This window comes from Lissotriton helveticus, chromosome 3_1, assembly GCF_964261635.1.
Source record: "Lissotriton helveticus chromosome 3_1, aLisHel1.1, whole genome shotgun sequence".
Lineage (NCBI taxonomy): Eukaryota > Metazoa > Chordata > Amphibia > Caudata > Salamandridae > Lissotriton > Lissotriton helveticus.
This window is the reverse complement of record NC_136061.1, coordinates 271,861,103-271,886,870: the sequence shown is the minus strand read 5'-3', so window position 1 is coordinate 271,886,870 and position 25,768 is coordinate 271,861,103. Positions and strand designations below refer to the sequence as shown.

Here is a 25,768-nt window from a genome sequence, read left to right as displayed (position 1 = left end):
GACACATTAAATTTTTTATATCTGGCTGTCCGGGTATTTTAATCCCTTCTCCCAATCACACACTACCCTTATTCACGATCACTACTGTTATTAACCAATGGTTAACACCTCCTGGCGGAGGCTGCATGAATACTGACCCTATGATTCTGCACACACGTGTATACTAGAGCGGGGAGACAACATATACCGCTACGATAACTTTACCTACACGTGCATGAGGGTCTTTTATTTGAGAGACACCACACACCGACCTGCAAACCTTGGTTATGCAGGACCAGTGATCCTTCCCCCCCATGATTTTTTGTGTAAATGCAATAGGTCATGCATATGCGAGCGATTGAGCTATTTGCATTGTAAATGACAATGCCATTTATTTAACGATTAAGCTATTGGCAATGTAAATGACAATACCTGTGTGTGTGTGTGTGTGTGGCTCTGTATGTTTATGTGGCTGGCTCTGTATGTTTATGTGGCTGGCTCTGTATGTGTGTTTGGTGGCTCTGTATGTGTGTTTGGTGGCTCTGTATGTGTGTTTGGTGGCTCTGTATGTGTGTTGGGTGGCTCTGTATGTGTGTATGTCTGTGGCTCTGTATGTGTATGTCTGTGGCTCTGTATATGTATGTCTGTGGCTCTGTATATGTGTGTGGGTAGCTCTGTATGCGTGTCTGGGTGGCTCTGTGTGGCTCTGTATGTGTGTGTGTGCGTGATTAACTTTGTGTGTGTGTGTGGCTCTGTGTGGGTGGGTCTGTATATGTGTGTGGTTGACTCTCTCGATCACTAGCTCGCTCTCTCTCTCCCTACCTCACTCGCTCTCTCACTACCTCACACTCTCTCTCACTAACTCACACTCTCTCTCACTACCTCACTCTCTCTACCGCCCTACTCAACTCTCTCTATCTCACAACATCACTATCTCACTACCTCACTAAATAACTCTCTCAATACCTTATTACATCACTATCTCTCACTACCTCACTCTCTCACTACCTCACTCTCTATCTCACTACCTCACAACTTCACTATCTCCAGCTCAATACCTCACTCTCTATCACTACATCACTCTATCGCTTTCTATCTCACTCTCTCACTCTCACTACCTCACTCTCTCAACATCACTACTCCACTAAATCTATCTCACTAACTCACAACTCACTCTATCAAAACCTCAATACCTCACTCACTCACTACCTCAATCTCTATCTCACTACCTCACAACTTCACTCTCTCTCTCTCTCTAACTCAATACCTCACTCTCTCTCCAGCTCACTACCTCACAACCTCACTCTCTATTTCTATCTCACTACCTCTAACAACACTATCCCTCACAAACTCACTCTTGGACTACCTCACTCTCTCTGTCTCTCACTACATCACTCTCTATCTACCTCACTCTCTCTCTCTCACTACCTCTCTCTCACTACCTTACTACTCCACTCTATCAATCTCACTACCTCACTATCTCACAACTTCTCTCTCTCAAACGTAACTACCTCACTCTCTCACTACCCCACTCTATATCTCACTACCTCACAGCTTCACTCTCTCTCTCTAACTCACTACCTCACTCACTCTCTCTATCTCACTACCTAACATCACTCTCTGTTTCTATCCCACTACCTCAAAACATCCCTCTCCCTCACTAACTCACTCTTTCACTACCTCTCTCTCTCTCACTACCTCACTCACTATCTACCTCACTCTCTCTCTCACTACCTCACTATCTCTATTTCACTACCTCACTCACTCTCTCTCTATCTCACTACCTCACTACCTCACTCTCTCTGCTAATGCAATAGGTCTCGCATATGCAAGCAAATAAGCTATTGCCAATACAAATGACAATGCCATTTATTTAGGGATACAGAAAAAAAAATGAGCAATGCCAATAGCTCTACCTATAATATTGCCGAGACCATTGCATTGTAAATGCTTGTTGTAATGGCAATTTCTCAAAATCCTGAAAATATTTTCGCCAAAGCCCAAAGAGGATATGTCCCTGAGTAAAGTTCTAGTTTCTTGCCAAACCTGAATTCTCTCTAGCTTTTTTCTCTGTAGCAAAGAACAAATATTCCCATTGGAGGAAAGATTGGAAATTCTACTTTAACTTCTCAACTACCTTTAAGAAAAATGTGTTTGTGTATATGTATGTATATATGTATGAACCATGGACTGTAAAGCAAGTCCATGAGCATATTTTTGGAATATTGTAGGCACACCAGTTGATCCGGACAATACGTACACATCAGGTGTATCTATATCCTCTTCTTAATTGCCTAGTTATCATCAATTTAACTTATATCAGTTTCCATCTTAAGTAGGCACCTAGTGCATGAACCAAGAAAGTAGAAATTCATCGGACACTCCTACTCATACATTACTATTATCTATTGCATTGTATTCTGTGTGGCACACTTGGATAGATATTGGTTGGCATCTATAATTGTTATGGATCATAATATTCTTGTAGTCTCCTACCTAAATGAGTTACTGCCTACATCCAATTCAGTGAACTACTCACCTAACTTTTAATTCTCCCCCCCATTTGAAAGATTTACAAGAAACTCAAAATATCAAAAGAAAGCTGAACACAGTAAACGTCTTACAAGTGTTGTGCAGATACATATAACTGGTCCAAAGTTTAGCTAATCAAATATTTTGACTCCCCGTTCTCTATTTTCTCCCCTTTTCAGTACTACATGAAACTTGAGATTCCAGCACTAAGCTTAACTTGCTAACAACCTGCTAAATTTAATGCAAATTCATAAAATATCTCAATAGCTATTTGCACCTGCAGGCGTTCTGCCCCCTTTTAACTTTGCCCTTACTGCACGAACCTTACCATGCCAACAGAAGACTGAAAAGGCTAAAACACTCCATATCAAATCGTCAAATTAGTTAACAAATGAAAATTTTTACCCCACTTTAAGGTGCTCATTCCTTGATTTAATCAGAACAATTTTAAAAATTCCAAGAATAAGGTTAACCTTTTTGGTATGTATCTGACAGATTTTCTGCAAGTTAGGTAAATGGGTTTAAGTTTATAGGCAAATAAAAATAAATCTTTCCAACTTTCAAGACTGTTAAATGCCCCCTTGACATTGTTTTATGTTGAGCCCACCAGACTGCGCGAGCTGTCTGATTGCGAAAGGCGTGCTGTGAACTAACACTGGGCTTAGAGCCTGCCCATTGCCCATAATTGGCTTGCTATCACTCTCCTTATCTTGCTTTTTAGGTCTCGCCTGAGCCAGCGCGCATGGGCTGCACAAGGCTTTTAGTAAGGGCTTTAAACTCTTTTTCTTCACCCTCTATTGGCCTTTGCATGCTTCTTTCTAAGAAAGACAGTATGCAATTGGCCAACGGCGGGTGCATGTCCTGCCTTCTCTTTCCCCTGGTTAGGCAGCGAGCAGCAGCGCAGCCGGGTGCCATCTGTTTTGAATTCGCAGCGGCTGCGCGAATTGTGCCAGATGGAGGGCAGGCTGCATTCTAGTCTCAGGTTACTTTCAGGGCTACAGGAATCGACCCAGATGTTGGGATTCGATCTGCTAGCTCCTTTTACAACTTCAGTTATACCTTCTCTTCCTTATGTCCCTTTTGTTCAATCGCATGCAAAGTGTTCTAGTAGTGTCTTTGGGCACTTACCAAAACATATTGGTGGATGATACAACTGTGATGCTTCTTTAAAGGGTATTCTCGACATTCAGTGACTTTTTGTAACTACTTAATGAAAGCTTGTTGGGGGCTGAAGCCTACACGTAAATAAAATAAAAAATCACACTGTTTAAAAGCGGTTTGCAGTCGAACAGTATATTTCCTAAGGAAATATTGCCTTTTTATTCTCTAGCCCTGCCTGCACTTTAAACAGTTTTTGAAGTGCACGGAGAGGCAACTGGTAACCTGTCTGGGAGGGCGGCTAAGATGCCAAGTGTGTTTCAAACCTATGTCGGAGGCCAATTAAGTTAGTTTACATACACTTGCTTTGTAAATTCATTTCGGCCTAGCCTTCAGGTTATATTGCATATACATGCATTGCAAGAAATACGTCTGACTCGAAGTGATAGTAAAGAGTAGTAGAGCGAGTAAAGATTGGAGGAATTCACGTTCTGTTTTCTTTAAGATGAGAACTTTAAAAGGCAAGTGTTACTGTGATCCAGTTGAATGAGACTCAGTAACGTGGTGGCATCTTCTCCCTAATGGTGTTGAAAGAGTCTCGTAAGGTGGGAGATGCCACTTAGGGAAGAAAATTACAACTTACATTTTTCTTTTACAATAGCCATTTTGTGCTGATGTAAAATGTCTGCCACAATTGGGTCATTAAACTTTGTAGCTCAATGTGCACTTTCAGTATGATGTAGTAAATCGGGTTGCCTGTGCTTGACCTGTGTTATTTTTAGGGCTCGGACTATTTCCATTCCGCAGGAATGGAATAGGACGAGTCCTATAGCAGCCCAAAAAAGAGGTTTTTCACGAGTGCATGTGCTCTCGTGCACGAGCTTGCCCGAGCCTTCTGCCTGCCTCCTGCCTTGAAGGCAATCTGCTTCTCCGCCCCCTGCTGTTCCCTCCCACTCGCTCGCACATCAAAGGCTGCTCACTGAAACACCATATGCCTGCTCCCCACCCCCCACCAGACTTCATTGGAATGTGCTACGTGCATTCTCCCCTCCCTTTCAGCCCTTTTAGCCTCTTTCCAAGCTCCCAGCCGGACCCTCCTTTCGTCTATCTCGTTATCTTCTCCACTCTCGCCTCATTTTTTCTTTATTTTCTCTCCCGGCCTTGTAAATATGCCCCCTCCCCCATGCACTAAATCGCACTTTTCTTTTGATCCACATACTTGAGTCACTTACGGGTGCCTGGCCTGCAGAAACCAACCGTTCCCCTCCCAGTGTAAGGACAGGGACTGGGACATGCCAACATCTGGAAAGTAGAAAGAGAGAGGGGACAGAATTTATTTTCCTCATTAACTTGGATTGAAGTCGGGAAGAATTTCAGGCAGGGGAAAAAGTCTAATTTGAGGCATTTTAAGCTTTAAAAATCGAGAGCGAGGTAATGATGCACTTCAGGCGAACAATCACCACTCATACCCAAAAAACTTCCTCCAACACACTTATTGTAATGTTGTTATACCCCATCTGCAACTTAAATTAGGGTAATTGCGTGACATCACGTCACTAGTTAACTTCGCATATAGTCCGTTAATTCAGTTTTAAAAAAAAACCAAATCAATGCATTCTGGTAGTTATACTCCTGATACAGTTCAGGTGAAACCATTCATAACACTCCTGAAAAGAGAGCGTTGTGAAAAAAAACACAGGGCTGCAAAAACTGGAGCGAGTGAAATGTATTCATCTGGTATCCTTATTAAAAGAAGAAATTGACATTTTGCTTGTCGTTTTGTTTGTGATTTCAAGACATACTACGTGACCAGAAGGCTCTAGGTCAGTAGGAAACAATGTTTACCGACGAGTGCTACAAATGAAAACAATGCATGCTGGGAGTTGTAGTCTTCAGTAACTTTTTAATTAATTGGCTCATAGTACTAGGCGACACACAATAGTTGGCTAAAAACAAAGCCCAGAATAGTAAACATAAAGGGCCGGCAAACATGAGTCACCCTTTCATCACATTACTTGCGTGTCTGGCTCCCTCCCCCCGCACACACATCATAGTCTAGTCCAACAGACAAGATCGAGCGAGGAATGTCCCACTTCTGCCGCTCGGGGGTGTGTTGGTTCTTTGGAAGTTGAGATTATGCTGAAAGCGGTCTGGATGGCTTGAAATGTCAGACAGTGACAAAAGCCGTTGGAATGTTAGGTGTCCAGGCGCAGACCTGTCTGGACAGATGTGCCCCGGGGTGTGAGATAAGCCACCCCTTCGGAGCAAGGCGCTTTCCGTGGAACACTGGAAGATGTTATGGCCAGAGTCCTGGAAAAGCCAGGCATTTCAGACAAGCACTGGCGTTGCCAATAGGTCTCGCAGTAGGAAAGTTGGAGCTATTGGTTTTGTAAATGACAAAGCCCTTTGTTTTTAAAATGAAAATAAAAATAAAAGGCATTGTTATTTGCAATTGTAATAGCTCCAACTTTCCTACTGCGAGACCTATTGGCAACGCCAGTGCTTGTTAGTGTTAGCGGCCCGCACCTGTAGCCCGCGTTTAACCCTTATTTCAACTCAGGGACTTAACGCATGATACCACTCAGTACCACATAATTACACGTCACAATTACACTCTATTCAATGCAACATAAATACTCTTCACATAATACCACTCAGTGCCACATAATTACTCTACTCAATGCAACATAAATACACTCCACATAATACCACTCAGTAGCACATAAATTACACGTCACGTAATAGCACTCTATTTAATGCAACATGAATACACTCCACAATTACACGCCACATAATTACACTGTACTCAATGCAACATAAATACACACCACATAATACCACTCAGTGCAGCATAATTACATGCTACCTAATGACACTGCACTCAATGCAACATACACTCCACATACCACTCGGTGCCACATAACACACTACACAATTACACTCTACGCAATGCAATATAAATACACTCCACATAATACCACTCAGTACCACATAATTACACACCACGTAATTACACTCAATTCAACGCAACATAAATACACTCCACTTATCACTGTGCCACATATCACTGTGCCACATAATTACAAGCCACATATTGACTCTACTCTGTACAACATAAATATACTCCACATAATACGACTCAGTGCCACATAATTACACACCACATATTTACACACTATTCAATGCAACATAAATACACTCCAAATAATACCACTCAGTGCCACATAATTACATGCCACATAATTACTCTACTGAGTGCAACATACAATCCATATAATACCATTCAGTGCAACAGTTACACGCCACATAATTACACTGTACTCAATGCAACATAAATACACTCCACATACCACTCAGTACTACATATTTACGCGCCACATAATGACAATCTACTCAATGCAACATAAATACACCCAACATAATACCACTCAGTGCCACATAATTACACGCCACATAATTCCACTCTACTCATTGCAACATAGATACACCCCACGTACCACTCAGTGCCTCATAATTACACGCCACATAATGACACTACTTAATGCAATATAAATACACTCCACATAATATCACTCAGTGCGACATAATTACACTCTACTCAATGGCACATAGACTCCACTTAATACTTCTTAGTGCTACATAACACATTACATAATTACACTCTACTCAATGCAATATAAATACACTCCACATAATACCACTCAGTACCACATAATTACACGCCACATAATTACGCTCTACTCAATGCAATATGACTACACTCAACATAATACCTCTCAGTAAAACATATTTACACGTTACATAATTACACTGTATTCAATGAAACATAAATACTCACCATACCACTCAGTACCGCATAACTACACGCCACATAATTGCACTCTACTCAATGCAACATAAATACATCCCACATAATACCACTCAGTGCCACATAATTACACGCCACATAATTACACTCTACTCAATGCAACATAAATACACCCCACATAATACCACTCAGCGCCACACAATTACAAGCCACATAATTACTCTACTCAATGCAACATAGATACACCCCACATACCACTCAGTGCCACATAATTACACTACTCAATGCAACATAAATACACTCCACATAATCACTCAGTGCGACATAATTACACAACACATAATTTCACTCTATTCAATGCAACATAAATGCTCTCCACATAACACTGTGCTATATAATTACAAGCCACATAATTGCACTCTACTGAATGTAACATAAATACACTCCACGTAATACCACTCAGTGCCACATAATTACAAGCCACATAATTACACTCTACTGAATGCAACATACAATCCACATTATACCACTCAGTGCCACATAATTAAACTACTCAATGCAACATAAATACACTCCACATACTACCACTCAGTACCACATAATCACACGTCACAATTACACTCTATTCAATGCAACATAATTACACTCCACATAATGCCACTCAGTGCCACATAATTACACACAACATAATTACTCTACTCAATGCAACATATAAATACACTCCAGATAATACTACTCAGTAGCTCATAATTACATGTCACATAATTACACAGTATTTCATGCAACATAAATACACTCCACATAACACTGCCACAGATTAACATGCCACATAATTACACTCCACTCAATGCAACATAAATGCACTCCACATAATACCACTCGGTGTGACAGTTACATGCCACAATATTACACTCTACTCAATGCAACATAAATGCACCCCATACCACTCAGAACCACACAATTACAAGTCACATAATTACACTCTACTCATTGCAACATAAATACACTCCATATAATACCATTCCGTGCCACATAATTACACACCACATATTTACTCAACTCAATGCAACATAAATACACAATATAATACCACTCAGTACCACATAATTACACGTCGCATAATTGCACTGTATTCAATGCACATAAATACACTCCACATACCACTCAGTACCACATAATTGCACGCCACATAATTACACTCTACTCAGTGCTACATAAATACACTCCACATAAATGCACTCTATGCCACATACCACCAATCATCATAAATGCACTCCACACCATGACACAATTTCACTAAGCATAATTTCACTCAATACTACAGTTCCAGGCAACACAATTCAACCCCAAACATTTCCAATACACACCATGTAATTACACATCAAACTACATAGTTCAAATCCACAACATACCTCCATTCCACACCATATAGTGGCACCACCTGAGCACCAAACATCACTCACCACCACCAGTTTGCATCCCGCACCAGCTAAGCATCACCTAAACATCACCTAAGCATCATGTCCGTCTGCCCTCGGAATCTGGCATCTGTTGATTCTCTCCTAGTGTCCGTCCGCTGCTCGTGTTCTCATTAAATTACAGTTTTCCAACCTCCACTCACCCGTTATTTTTGTTCCACTCCCCCATAACAAAAAAAATTATAACCAACAAGAGAACGCGCAGGAAGACTTTGACAGCAGTGCAAGTACAAAAAAACTAAAAGACATTTTTTATGTTAAAAGCTTTTTTTAATCGGGTTGTTTAGTTGTATATAATGTCGTCTTGGTTTGTATAAAGGTAACAAAAATGCATAACACTTTTTATTATAACTTTTCAACATGATGCACAGCAGCCACAATTCTTTACAACATAGCCAAAAGTTCTGGCTAAAAATATAAGGTCCCTGTGATAAATAAACCTCCCAGGACCTGAGATCACTCCACTCTTAGTCATATCCACATAAACCCAGAACGTAGGTATGGACAAAGTTGTAGTAACACCTTTGTGGATTTATTGAAACAAAAGAAACAGTCTTCTCTTAGAGACACGGTAGCAATGCAGGATTATGGCAAGAACACCAAAGAAGGAGTAGTTTCTGTCCTGTAACTCCAGTTCTGTAGTAGGGGTATCTCTGTTATAGTCATAATCTAGTGAATAGTCCCGCCCATGTGCGCGGACCCCGGAGCAATCAAAAATAATCTCTTAAGCTGTCAAAACATGCAGACCTGCATAGACACTTAAGAGAGAATTTAAAGACAGATAATGCAGCCTATATCCACAGGCTACACTGTCCAATACTTCAACTGGAAATTCCACCAAAAACCACAACAGCACAGCCTGTCCAGGGTTTTCCACAGAGAAAAACCTTGCTTTTAACAGCAAAACCCTCTGGAATGATAGAGGAAGGAGTGGACAGACAAGCCCCATAGGCTGCCATTATGTGGCTCAAAACAGGATACTGTGCCTTTAAGAGAACCTTCCAGAAGCCTCACAGTATCCCAGAATGCAGTGCAGGTCCCTTTCACCTTCAGTTCTTTTTAAAGGCGCAACACGCCAGACCTGTAGCATTCCTTACATGAATATCTCTCTCCACCGGGGAGGAGGGCGGGCGCTTATGACTATAACAGAGATACCCCTACTACAGAACTGGAGTTACAGGACAGACACTACTCCTTCTGTAGTAGGGGATCTCTGTGTATAGTCATAATCTAGTGAATAGAATGGCAAGCCCATCCCCACACCAAAGCGGCGGTGGAGAAACGAGAAATAACACCACTATTGTGCGAACAAATTTCGCAGCGAAGCCTGCCCAACCTGATCATCTGCCCTGGTATCAGTGTCCAGACAGTAATGCTTAGCCAAGGTATGGACCGTCTTCCAAGTGGCGGCCTTGCAGATTTCTGCAATCGGAACATTAAGCAGCAAAGCAGTCGTGGCAGCTTTGCCCCTGGTGGAATGAGCCTTAGGTTTACCTCCTAAGGTCGTATTAGTCTGTAGGTAACACAATAGTGTACAGGACACAATCCACCTAGAGATGGACTGTTTTGAGGTAGCAAGACCGGTCCAGACTGATTCATAATTGACAAACAATAGATCTGAACCACGAATATCTCTGGTTTTAGCCAGATAAAATTCCAACACCCTCCTAACATCCAGGGAATGTAGGGACCTTCCCGCTGGAGATGCCGGATTCTGAACGAACGTAGGCAAAGCTATTGTCCGGTTGACATGAAAACCAGAAATAACCTTAGGAAGACATTAAGGGTGAGTATGCGTAACAACCTCAGCAGTATGAAATACAGTATAAGGTCCTTGGCAACACAACGCCTGAATATCACTCCCCCTGCGGGCCGATGTGATGGCCACGAGGAACGCCGCCTTCCAGGACCGATGCTGCAACGAAGCCCTATGAATAGGTTCAAAAGGCTCCTACATCAATCTGGACAGCACCACATTCAATTCCCATGAAGGCGAAGGAAGCCAGACAGGAGGGAATGCTTTCTTCCAGCCTTCCAAAAAATCTTTGATCACAGGGATCTGGAAGAAGGAAGTCTGAAGGGCATTTCCTGTAGGCAGTCAGCGCAGCAAAATGAACCGTAATGGATTAGACATAAGGCCCGACTGCGCCAGGCGTAGAAGATACAGAAGGAAGACATCTTCCTTACACGTCGACAGGTCATGGTCCTTGGACTTGCACCAGAAGCAAAAAAACTTCTTCCACTAGTAAGCAGAAGAAGTCCTAGTGGAAGGATGCGTAGCCTCCTTCAGTATATCCATACAAACTTCTGGTAGATTCAAATGACCATATCACACTATCTCAAGAGCCATGCAGCCAAACTCAAAGACGAGAGGTTGGGGTGCAACATCTGCCCCCTGACCTTTGCGAGAAGGTCCAGCCTGCAAGGCCTCCGTAGGAGAGGACGGAGAGACCGGTGAAGCAGGTCCGTGAACCACCACTGTCTGGGCCATTCCGGGGCAATCAGGCTCATCCGCGCCCTAGACTGGGACAGCTTGATGAACACCGCCGGAATCAAGGGAAAGGGTGGAAAGGCGCACAGAAAGCTGTTCGACCAGTTAATCCAGAACGCATTCCGCAGCTTCCCCACAGGCAGTACCTGGGGGCGAAGTCTCGGCATTCGCCGAAGACTTCTCCTAGTACTTCGTCGTTTATGACCCATTCGTGGCTTTCCTGAATCAGTCTGCTCAGCACGTCTGCCTGAACATTCTGCACACCTGGCAGATGGGTAGCCGTTAGAGTCAGTCGCCAGATCGCCCGCGCCTCCTGCGACAGAGTGCGCGATCTCGAACCCCCCTGCTTGTTGAGGTAATACATTGTGGTCAAATTGTCCGTTGTACAAGCAGAGAGTTGGTCTGGAGGGACAGAAGAAACGCCTTCAATGCCAAGGGAACAGCTCTGAGTTCCCAGAAAATGATGTGATACGTGGACTCCCTCGGGGACCACGTTCCTCGTATCTGCAAGTCTCCGGAAAGCGCCCCCCCCCAGCCGTGGAGAGACGCACCCGTCACGACAGTCTGTGCGGAAATGTCCTTGTGAAAGGGAACCCCTCTTAGGAGATTCTCAGCTGAACACCACCACTTCAGAGACTGAAGAGCACGCAGAGACAGTCGTATCTTGTCGCCCAAGGATCCTTTCCTCTAATCCCACTGATCCTCCAAGCACTCCTGCAAAGGTCTCATGAGCAGCCGTGCGTGTGGCGTGAGGAATATACAAGAGGCCACCGACCCCAGTAGAGAAGACACCGTCTCCACTGCCGCAGATGGGGCGGTCACAAGAGCCTGAGCCTTCCCAAGGGGAGATAATCGACTCTCCTCCGAAGAAGACACGCTTGCTGACAGCGTATTGACGGAGGCTCCCAAGTACTGTATGCACTGGACCGGAATGGGGACAGACTTGGACATGTTGATGTGCAACCCCAGCTCGCTCCAGAGAACGCACGTCCTCTTGAAGTGCGCCTGAGCTTCCGAGAAGGAGGAGGCCCTGACCAACCAATCGTCCAGGCACGGTTAGAGAAGCCACCTCGTTTTTCCACAGGCGTGCAGCTACCACTGCCATGCACTTCGAGAATAGTCTGGGCGCAGACCTCAGCCCGACTGGCAGTACTGAGTACTGACAATGATGGGCGCCAACTTGGAATCGCAGGAACTTCCTGTGTGCAATGAGCACATGGGAGTATGCATCCCGTAGATCTATGGCACCAAGCCAATCTCCCTGTTGCAGCTGAGTATAAACCTGATGCAACGACAGCATGCGAAACTCCTCTACTGCGAATCCACTTGTTTGCTTGTCGCAAATCCAGAATGGGCCTGAACTCGTACCTGTCCTTCTCGTGAACCAGAAGAACCGGGAGTACAGACCTCTCCCCCTTTGGGACAGAGGTACGCCCTCTACCGCCCTTGTCCTAAACAGGACAACGGCCTCTGCTTAGAGCTCGCACCGCTGAAACCGCGAGCCGACCGGAGGAAGTGCTGGAGGAGGGCCGATGAACCGAAGACTGACTCAGACCCAGCCGGCCTTTGTTCGCCGAGGAGCCACAAGCTCTCCCGCATATGCGCACAACATACTTGTAAAGCATTAAATGGCGGCCCGGGACCACCGGCAAAACCTGGGAGGAAAACGTCGCTAGAAAGGGCAGAAGGCCTCAGGTCGTTCTCCGCGCCCCAAACCTACAGCCGTCCAAAAGTCTCCGATTCAGACTTCATGCGGGCCACTCACTACTCTGATGGCAACCCAAGGGCTGCCCAAAGAACGGGAGAGTAGAAGCACACTGCTGAGCCGCCGGTTGTAGGGACGTCAGGCGAAGAAAAGTATGGCAACGTAGGACAAACACACAATACCTGGGGGTCGGCAGGAGAGAAAAAACTTCGCTCCGACACCGAAGCCTAGAACCGAAACTATCAGGCCATTAGACCACCTCTTGTAAGGCTTCCCTCCTGTCTCTCGGCAGAGGAACCACAAATCGGTTAAGAAACCCCCCCCACAGAGGGATCTCACAACAACGGTCCAACAACAGCGGGCCACAGCGCGAGGTCCACATGCCGCCACCCCTGCGACCAAGTCAGGAGCACGGTCGGAGCCAGAACCTCCTGCCAAGCGGTAGTGGACGAAAGATAAGTCCCGCCAACCAGTAAAGAGTCGGAGAGGGACTCCCCGTACTCATGGCAGACGCATCCCTGGCATCAAGACACGGAGGTTCGCAGACTGAGGGGCAAAAGGCCCCTGGGGTGGTGGACGGAAGAGGGAACCGAGAGGATTCTGAAACATCCCCGGTGGTCTCACCAGTAGTGGATGAGCAGGAGGCGACCTAGCAGACGTGCAGGCATGCAAGCACTCAAAACTAAGCAAAAGGACAAACGTCCACCGCGTACACGTGGTGAGTAACCACCAACTCCCCATCAGAAGGGTTCCTCGACGCTGATCAACTGCTCTGCGTCGTGAGTGGAAGGAGCCGGGAACACAAAGTCCCCTCTACGACGGGAGGCTCACCAAGGAGCGAGGCCTGGAACCAGACCCAGGCATCAAGAGCCGGCAGTACTCTGCGGCTGTAACCCATGACGCCGACCTCACTACGACGTCACCATCACTAAGATAGTGACTGTCTCTACGACAACCAACACTCAGACGTCAAAATGTCACTAGGTGTCAAACACGGAGACGCCGAGCCATCCCTAACGGTGACGGCCGGACCCAACGGAAGAGGGCAGAGCCCAAGAGACCAATGCCCCAAAAGGAGCATCACTGCTCCATGACGTCGAGCCTCACCGCTCCATGACGTCTAGCATCCCTGCCCCATGACATCGAGCATCCCTGCCCCATGACGTCGAGCATCCCTGCCCCATGACGTCGAGCATCCCTGCCCCATGACGTCGAGCATCCCTCCCCCATGACGTCGAGCATCACCGCTCCATGACGTCGAGCATCACCGCTCCATGACGTCGAGCATCACCGCTCCATGACGTCGAGCAACACTGCTCCAAGACACTCCATGACGTCGACGTCGAGACATCCCATGACGTCGAGACATCCCATGACGTCAAGACACTCCATGACTTCGGCGTCGAGACACTCCATGACTTCGGCGTCGAGACACTCCATGACGTCGACGTCGAGACACTCCATGACGTCGACGTCGAGACACTCCATGACTTCGACGTCGAGACACTCCATGACTTCGACGTCGAGACACTCCATGACTTCGACGTCGAGACACTCCATGACTTCGACGTCGAGACACTCCATGACTTCGACGTCGAGACACTCCATGACTTCGACGTCGAGACACTCCATGACTTCGACGTCGAGACACTCCATGACTTCGACGTCGAGACACTCCATGACTTCGACGTCGAGACACTCCATGACGTCGAGACACTCCATGACGTCGACGTCGAGACACTCCATGACGTCGACGTCGAGACACTCCATGACGTCGACGTCGAGACACTCCATGACGTCGACGTCGAGACACTCCATGACGTCGAGACACTCCATGACGTCGACGTCGAGACACTCCATGACGTCGACGTCGAGACACTCCATGACGTCGACGTCGAGACACTCCATGACGTCGACGTCGAGACACTCCATGACGTCGACGTCGAGACACTCCATGACGTCGACGTCGAAACACTCCATGACGTCGACGTCGAGACACCTCATGACGTCGACGTCGAAGCACTCCATGACGTCGAAGCACTCCATGACGTCGACGTCGAAGCACTCCATGACGTCGACGTCGAAGCACTCCATGACGTCGAAGCACTCCATGACGTCGACGTCGAAGCACTCCATGACGTCGAAGCACTCCATGACGTCGAGGCACTCCATGACGTCGACGTCGAGGCACTCCATGACGTCGACGTCGAGGCACTCCATGACGTCGACGTCGAGGCACTCCATGACGTCGACGTCGAGGCACTCCACGACGTCGAGGCACTCCATGACGTCGAGGCACTCCATGACGTCGACGTCGAGGCACTACATGACGTCGAGGCACTCCATGACGTCGACGTCGAGGCACTACATGACGTCCAGACACTCCACGACGGCCCCAACGCCAACTGGAACCGCGTCATAGCTCAGATGTGCCCTTACCGGGGATAACCCCAGAGATTACAGCATGGGACTCGGTAGAGGACCTACCCTCACCTCACCCAGAGGCTGAAGATGCCTTCAAACTCCTCTGTTTGAAACCTGGAAGCCGAAGCCCCCTAGAAAAGAAGGTACAGAGAAGACAGGTGTCCAAAGACACAGGCAAGCACAGAGTACAAACCCTGTGAGCTTCAGCTTCGGCCTTCAGCTCAGCTGCAGACAAAGCACGTCAGACTACAAATAGTCTAAAGACAAGAAGACTGCAGAAATTCTGCCAAAAAACCACAGCAGAATGCAGATAAAGGCCAAAGACGTCGAGTGAAGCTACAAAAATCCAAAAATATCATAGAAAAAGCTCAGAAAAGAAGAGCTAATGCTCCAGGGTCCTGCTAGCAGGAGCCGGAAAAAAGAACTGAAGGTGAAAGGGACCTGCACTGCATTCTGGGATACTGTGAGGCTTCTGGAAGGTTCTCTTAAAGGCACAGTATCCTGTTTTGAGCCACATAATGGCAGCCTATGGGGCTTGTCTGTCCACTCCTTCCTCTCTATCATTCCAGAGGGTTTTGCTGTTAAAAGCAAGGTTTTTCTCTGTGGAAAACCCTGGACAGGCTGTGCTGTTGTGGTTTTTGGTGGAATTTCCAGTTGAAGTATTGGACAGTGTAGCCTGTGGATATAGGCTGCATTATCTGTCTTTAAATTCTCTCTTAAGTGTCTATGCAGGTCTGCATGTTTTGACAGCTTAAGAGATTATTTTTGATTGCTCCGGGGTCCGCGCACATGGGCGGGACTATTCACTAGATTATGACTATACACAGAGATCCCCTACTACAGAAACAATTAACCGTTCAGTTAGCCAATTCCGCGGGTCTCCTTTCTTCAGGTAGCTTCCTTTCAACTCCTTGTTGGTTTCCTGGATGGCTTGGTGTCCCCAGAAGAAAGCAAAGATACACAAAACAACCACCGGTCAGTCCTACTGATTTATTGCTATGTATAGTGTGCTGACCCTTCACCTAAATAGGCTATCACCATGGTCTGTGAGGGAACAGAGATGTGTAATGGAGGAGCGGTCCTAAATAGTGCCCGACTTGCATAGGCCGTACCCCCATGCGCCCCCTCCCATCTCCCCGCCCAGCCAACCTTTTCCAGAACCGAATAAATGGCACTTGCCTGACGCTACGGTCCTCCAGGACTGTAGCGTGCGGTATCTCGGCGTCCTGCTTCTCTTGGGGATGTCTGGCTACAGAGGCAGTGGTTGTTGGGGAAACCTCCCTCTTCGGCTCTTCTTCTCCAGGGCTCCACCGGGTCATCAGACCTAACAGTTCTTCCGACTGGCACTGGGTCTGTCCTCCCGCCGTTTTTCTCCGTCTCTGCTCTGCTCTCCTTCTCCGACGAATCCACACGCTGGTGTCCAGCCCTCTTTTTCTGTGGTGCATGACGTCCGTCTTGCGACGGCCAACGTGTCTGTGTCACTAACCTCCTCTTCCTGCTATTCTGGCCCAGGCGCCATCTTAAAGGGCACGAAGGTCTCGTCCTCCGGGATGCCTTTATTTCAGTCCCAAAGGCGAGACCGATTTGGCTATGCCAATGCTTGTTAGATATTGTCTCTGACACGCGCATACATGGAGCTTGTGTGCCATTTAGTTAGTTTACAGTGTGTTTAGAACCCACCCGTTGCTTACCATTGTTTGTGTTCCTTGACCCACTCATTTACTTGCTGCTAATTTGTTAACCCATCTAGGCTTCACATCCCTTCTTGTAACATGGCTAAAATACTTGCATCGGGTTGTGGGAGCCACTTTTTAGGTCTCACCTAGACAGCCCCTCCTAGTCAACACTTTTTGTTTGCTGTTGGTGGGCTTGGAGGCTACCCATTACTTTCCATTGGTGGGCTTTAGAGCCAATCTAGATTGCTTCTTCCTGATGGTCAGCTGTGGAATCGGCATTTCCTTCTTCTTGCCTATGACTGTTTTCTGGCCCAAGTACTCGTGTCCTTAAACTGCTCCTGCTTTTGGGAGCTATTTTTTCTTTTAATTGAGCCTCTCTACAGAGTGTCTCTTTTGTAGATGGCTCTGTCGTATGCTCACTACCACCCCCCATTGTTTGTGTCCGCTTGTACCCCTTATTGCCCGTTTCTTCCATTGCCGTGGGTGAGCAAAGGTAACATAACACCTAGTAAACTGAGAGGCAGGTGGGAGGCAAGATGGCTATATTGTGCTTCATGGAAGCCTCAGATATATTTTCTTTTTTAATTGTTGCAGTTCTTATATAGCGCAGTCTCTAGACTAACGCATTGGAGCGCTTTTCACAAGCACCAGTTACATCACACAATCATTTTATGCAGGCACGGGAAGATTAAGTCGACACAACTTATACCGAAGGCAAGGGATTGAGGTTTTTTCCTTTAACACCCATCAGTTTCTATCTTGCAATGGAGAAGCTCACCATCAGGTCGAATTTTTCTTAGACACAGCTTAAGCTCCCAATGCAATGCATCAAACATCTTAGAACCTCTTCTCAGATGTACACGCGCCTCACAGTAGGACATCCGTGTAAACGGGGAGGAGGACTCACACACGTTAATAATGGGATGTATGGTATAGAAAATAAATCATAAAATAAAATGATATGCAGGAGGCCCTTACATTCTTTCCTTTTAGTCCAGGAAGCAACTCTAAGCTGCTCGCGGGCCCTTGGCCGCTCCTCCTCCACCTTCTAGCTGGATGAATTAATACAGTAAATGTTGGCTGAGGCAGGTCAGAGCAGCCAGACTCTCCACCTCAGACAACCATGGGTTGTGTGCTAGGATGCCCTCCTTCGGGTGCTGCTTCTCGGCTTTCTCCATACTCTTGCTCTCTTCGCTTGTTTTGAGTTTCCTTTCTCCAAGTGACTTGCCCAGAGTCACAGGATGTTCAGCTATTGCAGAGTTTGAGCCAATCTCCAGAGTGAATATTTGTAGCTGGCTCTGTCTGCTTTCTTCTCTCCCCTCCCACCCCGTCCCTGTTTCTTCTACAACCCGACCTTCCGCAAGGCCATACTGAAAGTTTAAAAAAATGTTTGCTTCTGGAGTTAGTACACTCATTAGTACTGAAGCCATTCTGAAGCGGTTTCTGACCAGTTGGTATGTTTTAGACTTGACTCGACAAGTATATATATATTTTTTGTCTTTGTATGTTTTGTGAAGAGTGGACTGCATCTGAATTCTACAAATTATTTATTTTAGATGGTTATGGAATTTTCGGACAACATGATGAATCTCGAAGGACATCATATCAATAGTTCTCAACTGAAGCAGTTTGTCCAGGTAAGTTGAAACTGTGCCTTGGCTGTTTAACATAACTGTGCTAAAAGTCATGATGAAATATTTCACCTCAGAGGTTGTATGTTATGACATCCATCTTCTTTCTGGTCTCGTATTGCTAAGACCTTCACCAGATTTACTCTAGCAAGAAATGAATTGTATGAGTTCCTAAATGATTGGCCAAAGTTACGTCTAAAGTAAGTATTCCTCATCTAATGACTAGCACAAACCGAGCCGCCTATGCTTTTTCCATTGAAATTCATCCATGAATATATCCTAGGTTGTTTGGCATTGTTGGAGCTCCATCCTACACACATCCTACACACAGCCATAGCCTGGCCATTCCTAGTCAATGCAGATAACCTAGATTTGATCTGAACCGACTTGATGAAAAATAATGGATTTATCTACCTGTTTTTTAAAAACAAACTAATCTGAGTTCTGGTGGTAGTGTTGAGATGTAACAATATTAATGTCTTAGTTGTGAGGACTTCATGTGAAATTAAAGAAATGGGAAATTCATTTCCACATTTTGAACTAAGAAAAGATCCTTTTTCACCATTCAGCTGCCTGGTACCTTGTGTAAAAAGCCACAAAAAAAGCACACCTAGATTTTTTTTTTCTTTTCTGTCCTTACTGGTTATCTATCATCCATTAAGACACAGCTTCCAAGATAAGGCATCCAGTGGAATTCCAACAGTCCAAATGCCAGTGCTTGTAAGATTTCATTTGAAAGCTTTTCGTTTACATCTACTTGCCAGTGGTAAGCACACAACACGTGAAAATATGACGTAAAGATGGCTTTCCATTCGATTTTCAAATATCTTTAGCATAATTAGTTTTCTAATGGAGATTAGTTTCCTCATAGTCTTTACTTTTAACCTTTTCACAGGGCGCTATGCAGAATCTGCAAGTTTTTCTTTTATTTTTATCTTTAAAATAAAGGTGCTGCGTATAAATGGAGCTGTCTGGCAATATCCACTCCATTGTATGACCTTAACAAAAGTAATACATGTAGCAAACATTGTTCCTTTTTCTCTGTACTGTAACATATCCAGGGCCATTGATTGTTCTCTGTGTTTTTCATTATTGCTCAAATGATTTTTCAAAACGAAGGTAAGTCAAAGGACTTCAAGCCTGGTTCATCATGTCTTAATCTGTGTGCTATGTCTACGGTATCTGGCTTTAAATCTCTGTGCACTGAAAATCCTAAGGCTATTTGAGAGAGGCCGAGGTTAACCTGTAGTTTACAATTTAAGGAGCAGGTTGAGGTCTCTTTAACAGCCCAGTACCCGATCTTGGATTCCTTCACCTGGGAGGAGGCATTAAGAAACATAAAATGTTCTTCTCACATCAAGATAAGAATCAAAAATTATCTAGGAAACAGCTTCTTTGCCATCAGACAAAGTACAAGTCCTTCAGCCTGTGACTCACACCAGCTTCTCTCCTCTGAGTGCTACTGCCTTTCAAATAGAGCCTTTTCATCAATTGTTTTATATGAAAAAAAGAAATCCCATCCCTAAGCTTATTTTTTTTCATTCTTTTTATTGGTTTTAAACAAAGAGTTAGCATAACAATAAGTCCATGTTCTAGCTGTCCATTAGATTCCTCTGTGGGACCACCAAACTTTCCATATTTTGTCTTATTTTTTGTGTCAGCCCTTTCCCACGTACATCCCCTCTTCTGCCACATGCACCAGGCAATGTCTTCTTCCCAGTCAACCACCTATGGCACTGTTTTAGCTCCAAGCGTCAGGCTGTTTTTCGTTTCGCTACTATAAGAGTCAAAGCCATCCACAGTTTTTAGTATTTAGGTCTTTATCCATTCCCTCCATATATTTTGTACAAACCATTTAGCAGTTTTGACTAAGGGGAGGGCTGTCATTCACGTCATGCAGGGCTGTCATTCACGTCATGCAATCTACTAGTCTCACCCAGAAGCTCTGCAGTTTTGGGCAGTCCCACATAAAATGGATAAAGGTGCCTACATGTCCACATTCCCTTACACATATCTTGAAGTGTTCTTTCCTATTTTGTGAAGGACTGATTTTGAGTAAAATGCTCTGTACCGAATACAGAGTTTAATGATCCTGAACCCAGCCCTAATGATGATTTCCTTGGGATAGGTAACTTACCTGCGTATTTTACCTGTTTTGAGAAGGCTGGTGGGAGGACTCCTGTTTCCTGACCGGGGGAAAAGAAGGCTATTTTATCAAAAGAACCTTACCAATTGTACCTAGGGAATACAATCTACACACTTGGAAATCAAGCCTTTCTCGCCCTAACTCTATTAAACCTTATGTTCCCAGACCCATGACAGCTGGGTTAGAATAACTTTCCGCAGCTCCTCCCTACAGGGAATCCCAAAAAAATGTAATGTACTAGGTCACACAATCTTTGCTTCAGTAAGCCTTGCTCTTCAGTAATCAAAAGCCAAATATTTACTATTACTAGCATGTTAAATCAACACTTTTTGGGAGCTTACTGAATTTGTGCTTCATAACGTAGCTTAACAGATGGTGAAAACCTTTAAGTAGAATGACCTGGATGCTTCTAAGCCAGCTTTTCAAACTGCTTAAAGCAGTTTCTTGCTCTGAGGTCTAGTTTGGTGTTGAGATGGCATACTTGGATGTGCACTGCGTTGTTTCTATGTTTGTACAGTTATGGCCCAACCTTCGAATAAGCTATTTGATGGCCAAAGGATTATTGTTGGAATGATTTAAACAAAATTGGGCTACTTCTTGAGTGCTAGATCTTGCCTCCCCCATCTAAAAGAATACACAACGTGTAGGAAGTTTGGAGGCTGTGTCCATCAGTTGGGCACACAACCGGAGAAGCATTTAATGCGTCAACTTTTTCATCTCTTTACAGGTAAAGAATATGACAGAGGAAAGCTGGTTTAACAAGCACTGGCCTCGTCCTTATGTATGCCATTTTCTTTAAACCTCTCAGAGTACGCTTTCAATTCTAAAGTTGTTACTCCAGTGGCAGTTCAAGTGCTATTGTTTCTGGAGAACTGGTAGGACATAAAATCACATGACTGGCCCTGTAAATAGTTTGTTTTGCATTGTGAATCTTGTCTGGATTCACATGCTGTGCATTGCTTGGCTATCTAGTGGTTGGGTCCAGAATTGTTGTATTGTGTCCTTCACTTTTTATTCCCCTCTTGGTGGGCGTTGACGTACCTCCATTTGGTGTCCCCTTGTAACAACGCCCTGCTTCCTTCGAAAGCTTTCATCTTTGTTCGCCATCGTCCGATTCTTTTTTTCCACCATTGGGTCTAGATCGAAACAAAAGGAGCTCCAAGTTTTGAAGGGAAGAATCGGTGAAAAACCAAGGTACCGGAGAGCTTTGAGAGAGGGAGGGACTACCTCATCGACGAGAACAATGCACTTGCTTACCCTGTGCATGGTGATGGAAAAAACACTGTTCAAGTTCTGCCAGAACTCCCATCACAAGTTCTGCCAGATGGACCAACATCCAGACTGCAACGCATGTTCGGCGTTCACCCCGAAGACCCATTTAGGGTGAGAAAGAGACCGAGAGGAGCCAACTACAAAATGCAGGGCCAGAGTGCAGCACCATCGCTATGAGATATGGACCTCACAAGAGAGAAAGGGGACAATGTCGCAGAAGGTCCAGAAAGAGAACTGAGAAAGATGTCCAAGTGGTGGAGGTCATAAAAAGTCTTCTATAGGGGTAAAAGAGCCATCGTCTTTAAAGAAACTAGAAGAGTCTTAAAAACAGACTCAAAGGCCTCGAAGGGAGCCTTGAAGTCCAAGCATTCAACGACCACAGCTGCGTCCCAAGATAAACCTACCGTAGGTTCCTTCAAAGGACTCCGCAGCGGGAAAGATCCTCGAAGATCCAAGACGTCGAAAGATGGGCAAGGATAGAACTTTGATTTCGAAGCAAGAAAGGGCAAAATGCGAGAGGCATTGCCCTACGTCGGCACCGTCTACAAAGGAGTCTTCGACCTCCAAAAGAAAGGCCGAAGTTCTCTACGTCGGAGATTGAAAAGAAAAGGAAGAGGCTTGAAGCCAAAATGGCAACTATTTTAAAAGAAAGAAGTTTTCGCTGAAAGCCTAAAACAGTTTAAAATACCTCCTAAAAGCTTACCGACACTCGAGAAAAATATCGAAGACCTAGAACCTCCCTCAGCCCCTGAACCACAGGAGGAACAGGAAGACAAGTTCTTTTTTGAGGAAGAACAACCTACAAAGGGTCAGAAAGCTCGGAGTTCCATGAGGTACAATGGCAAGACTTCGACACAGATTCCCCCAGAAGAGGCTGTTGATGCCTATCTGTCAACGCTTTCTCCACTTGACAATAGTGGGATGTACAACCAAGTCATTAAGGAGGCTACAGACACATATGGAGTCCAACTTGAAGAGTGAAAACGTCAGTCTCTCTTCCTATTAGAAACTCTACTGCCTAGACAGTCAAGAAACCAATTCTTCCCTCTGTTACCAAGGGTGCTAGCTTAGTGGAAAGAAGCTTACAAGGAACCTGCCACATGCAAGGCAATTATACCTAGAGAGGAGAAGAAATACACTCCACCAAACACCAAAGTTACATTAAGGAGACAGTGCCTGCAATTACGCCACGACATCCACAGCCAGGAAGAGGACAACAGTGCCAAGTACAACTGGACTTCTGCAGATAAAGCAAAAGAATGGACCTTATGGGCAGAAATGTTGAGAGAAGTGGCGGCGAACCAATGGCGCATTGCAAATTCGAAGGCTCTGCTCATCTGTCAGGTATATCAGCACTGTGAGGAGATAGGAGACCTGTTGAAGCATCTACCAGAACAATACCCAAAAAGTGCAACACATTTGGTAGATGAGGGGAAGAACATAGCCAATACATGCTTAAAATCAGCCCTGGATGCTGCAGAGACATCAAGCGGGCAAATTTTGATTGGTATCATGGAAAGGAGGTATGGATGGCTGTGCATTTTAAGATTGAAGCCAAAAGTGGAAAACCACATTTGGGATGCACCATTCAGTGGGGAACAGCTCATTGGAAGCGTAGTACACAACACCCTAACGCAATTAAAGAACGAGACCGCAAGATCAATGAGGGCAGATCAGTTCAGAGGGGGCATGCATAGAGGAACCACCCCCTCATAAATACCCATGGGAAGGGGCGAATCTACACCCCACTACCTCGCATCAAACCTACCAGCAAACTTATCAAAGGGGAAACCAATCACCGCAGCAGGGACAGCAACAAAGTTGGCAGTACCAGCAAGGAAGGCATTCCTTTCGGGAACGTCCTTGTGGAGGAGGCAAATCAGAGGGAAAGAGGGCTTCCCCTAGAAACAAGTAACTTCATGTGGGGCACAATGCACACCCCAAAAAGACCACAGAGCATGCCACGAAGGAAGACCAGCTAAATTCAGAGTTAAACCAACAGCTACTTCTGCATCCGACACCAGTAGGAGGCTGACTAAAACACTTCCTTCACAGATGGAAAGAAATCACTTTGGACAAATGGTTTCGAAACATAATACATTACGGATACTGCATAGAACTAATCAAAACACCTCCAAACCGAGGTCCACAAAGGCAGGTACATTCCAAGGAAGAGGCAACACATCTACTTAAGGAAGTAGAAAACATTTTGACAAAGGAAGCAGGAGAGTTCCTGCCAAACAAGGAAATAAACAAAGGAAACTATGCAACAAGGATGGACGGGAGACAACACCCTATCTTGGATCTGAGGTTTCTGAACAAATTTATAAAAACGCAAGTTCAAGATGACCACCCTTCAAGAGGTAGTACTACAACTACAAAAATGGGACTATGTCTAAAATGGACATGAAGGACCCCTATTTGCACATTCCCATGAATACAAAACACACAATTCTTATGGTTTGTAATCAACAGAACACTACCAATTCTAAGTGCTGGCCTTCTGTACAAAATCGGCACCAAGAGTATTCCCAAAATGCCTATCTGCAGTGGCTGCATACCTCAGAAGACCAGGAATACGTGTGTTCCCTTACCTAGACGATTGGTTAGCAAGGGAAAACTCATACAAAACCTGCAAACAACATCTGCAACAGTTAATAGAGGCACTGTACCAGCAGGGATCTCCATCCACTGGGAGAAGTCCGCTTCGGAACCAGAACAGGAGAACGAGTTCTTGGGGGCAAAATCCAAGGGAAAGGTTTTCTCAGTGGGAAGAGAACAGCAGCACTGCTGAAGGAAATGCAGCAATACCAGAAGGGGCAAGCTCAGACAGTGAGAGTAGTAGGGAAGCTGCTAGGAATGATGGCTTCCTGCATCCACTTGATACCAAACTTACGACCACACATTCCAGAAGTGACTTCAGATACAATAGTCACAAGCAACAAGGAGTTGGGAAGATCTAGTGGTTGTTACGCAGAGGTTCCCAGAAGAGATAGCATGGCGGAACAGAGTAAACACAAGGAAGACCGTTCACACAACTGACACCAACTGTAATGTATGCCTCACAGATGGGAGTTGGAGCACAAATTAAGAACCTTAAATTAAGGAGTGTGGAAGGAACAAGATGCAATACAGCACATCAACCTCCTGGAGTTAAAAATGATGTTCCTAGTCTTGAAAGCCTTTCAGAAAGTTCTCTGGGGGAGAACAATTCTAATACAGACTGACAACACAAGCACCATGTTCTAAAAACCGGGTGGAACACAATCAATACCACTCTCAACATTGGCTCAACGATTGTGGAATTGGGCAATTCCATGGGAAATGAACATTGTAGCAATGCACCTAAAGACAATATAGAAGCGGACAGACGAAGCAGGCAAGCTTCATGGTCTCACGAATAGGAACTGAATCAGTCTGAACTCTTGAAAAATTTTCATAAATGGGAAACCCCAGAGAATCATCACTTTGCAACACCCCAGAAAGCAAAATGTGAACGCTTTGCCTCTAGGTAACGCTACCATCAGT

The 25,768-nt window shown here is 45.2% G+C and overlaps 1 protein-coding gene across 5 annotated transcripts in view; it reads left to right on the top strand.

The window, feature by feature from the left end:
- GGNBP2 (gametogenetin binding protein 2) overlaps nucleotides 1-25,768 on the top strand; it is a 668,014-nt gene that overhangs the window by 229,089 nt on the left and 413,157 nt on the right. For all 5 annotated transcript variants that reach the window (XM_078679788.1, XM_078679790.1, XM_078679791.1 and 2 more), the window contains exon 2: nucleotides 18,748-18,828. In XM_078679788.1, the coding sequence (XP_078535914.1) occupies nucleotides 18,748-18,828 (81 nt within the window). The remainder of the gene's footprint in view (nucleotides 1-18,747; nucleotides 18,829-25,768) is intronic.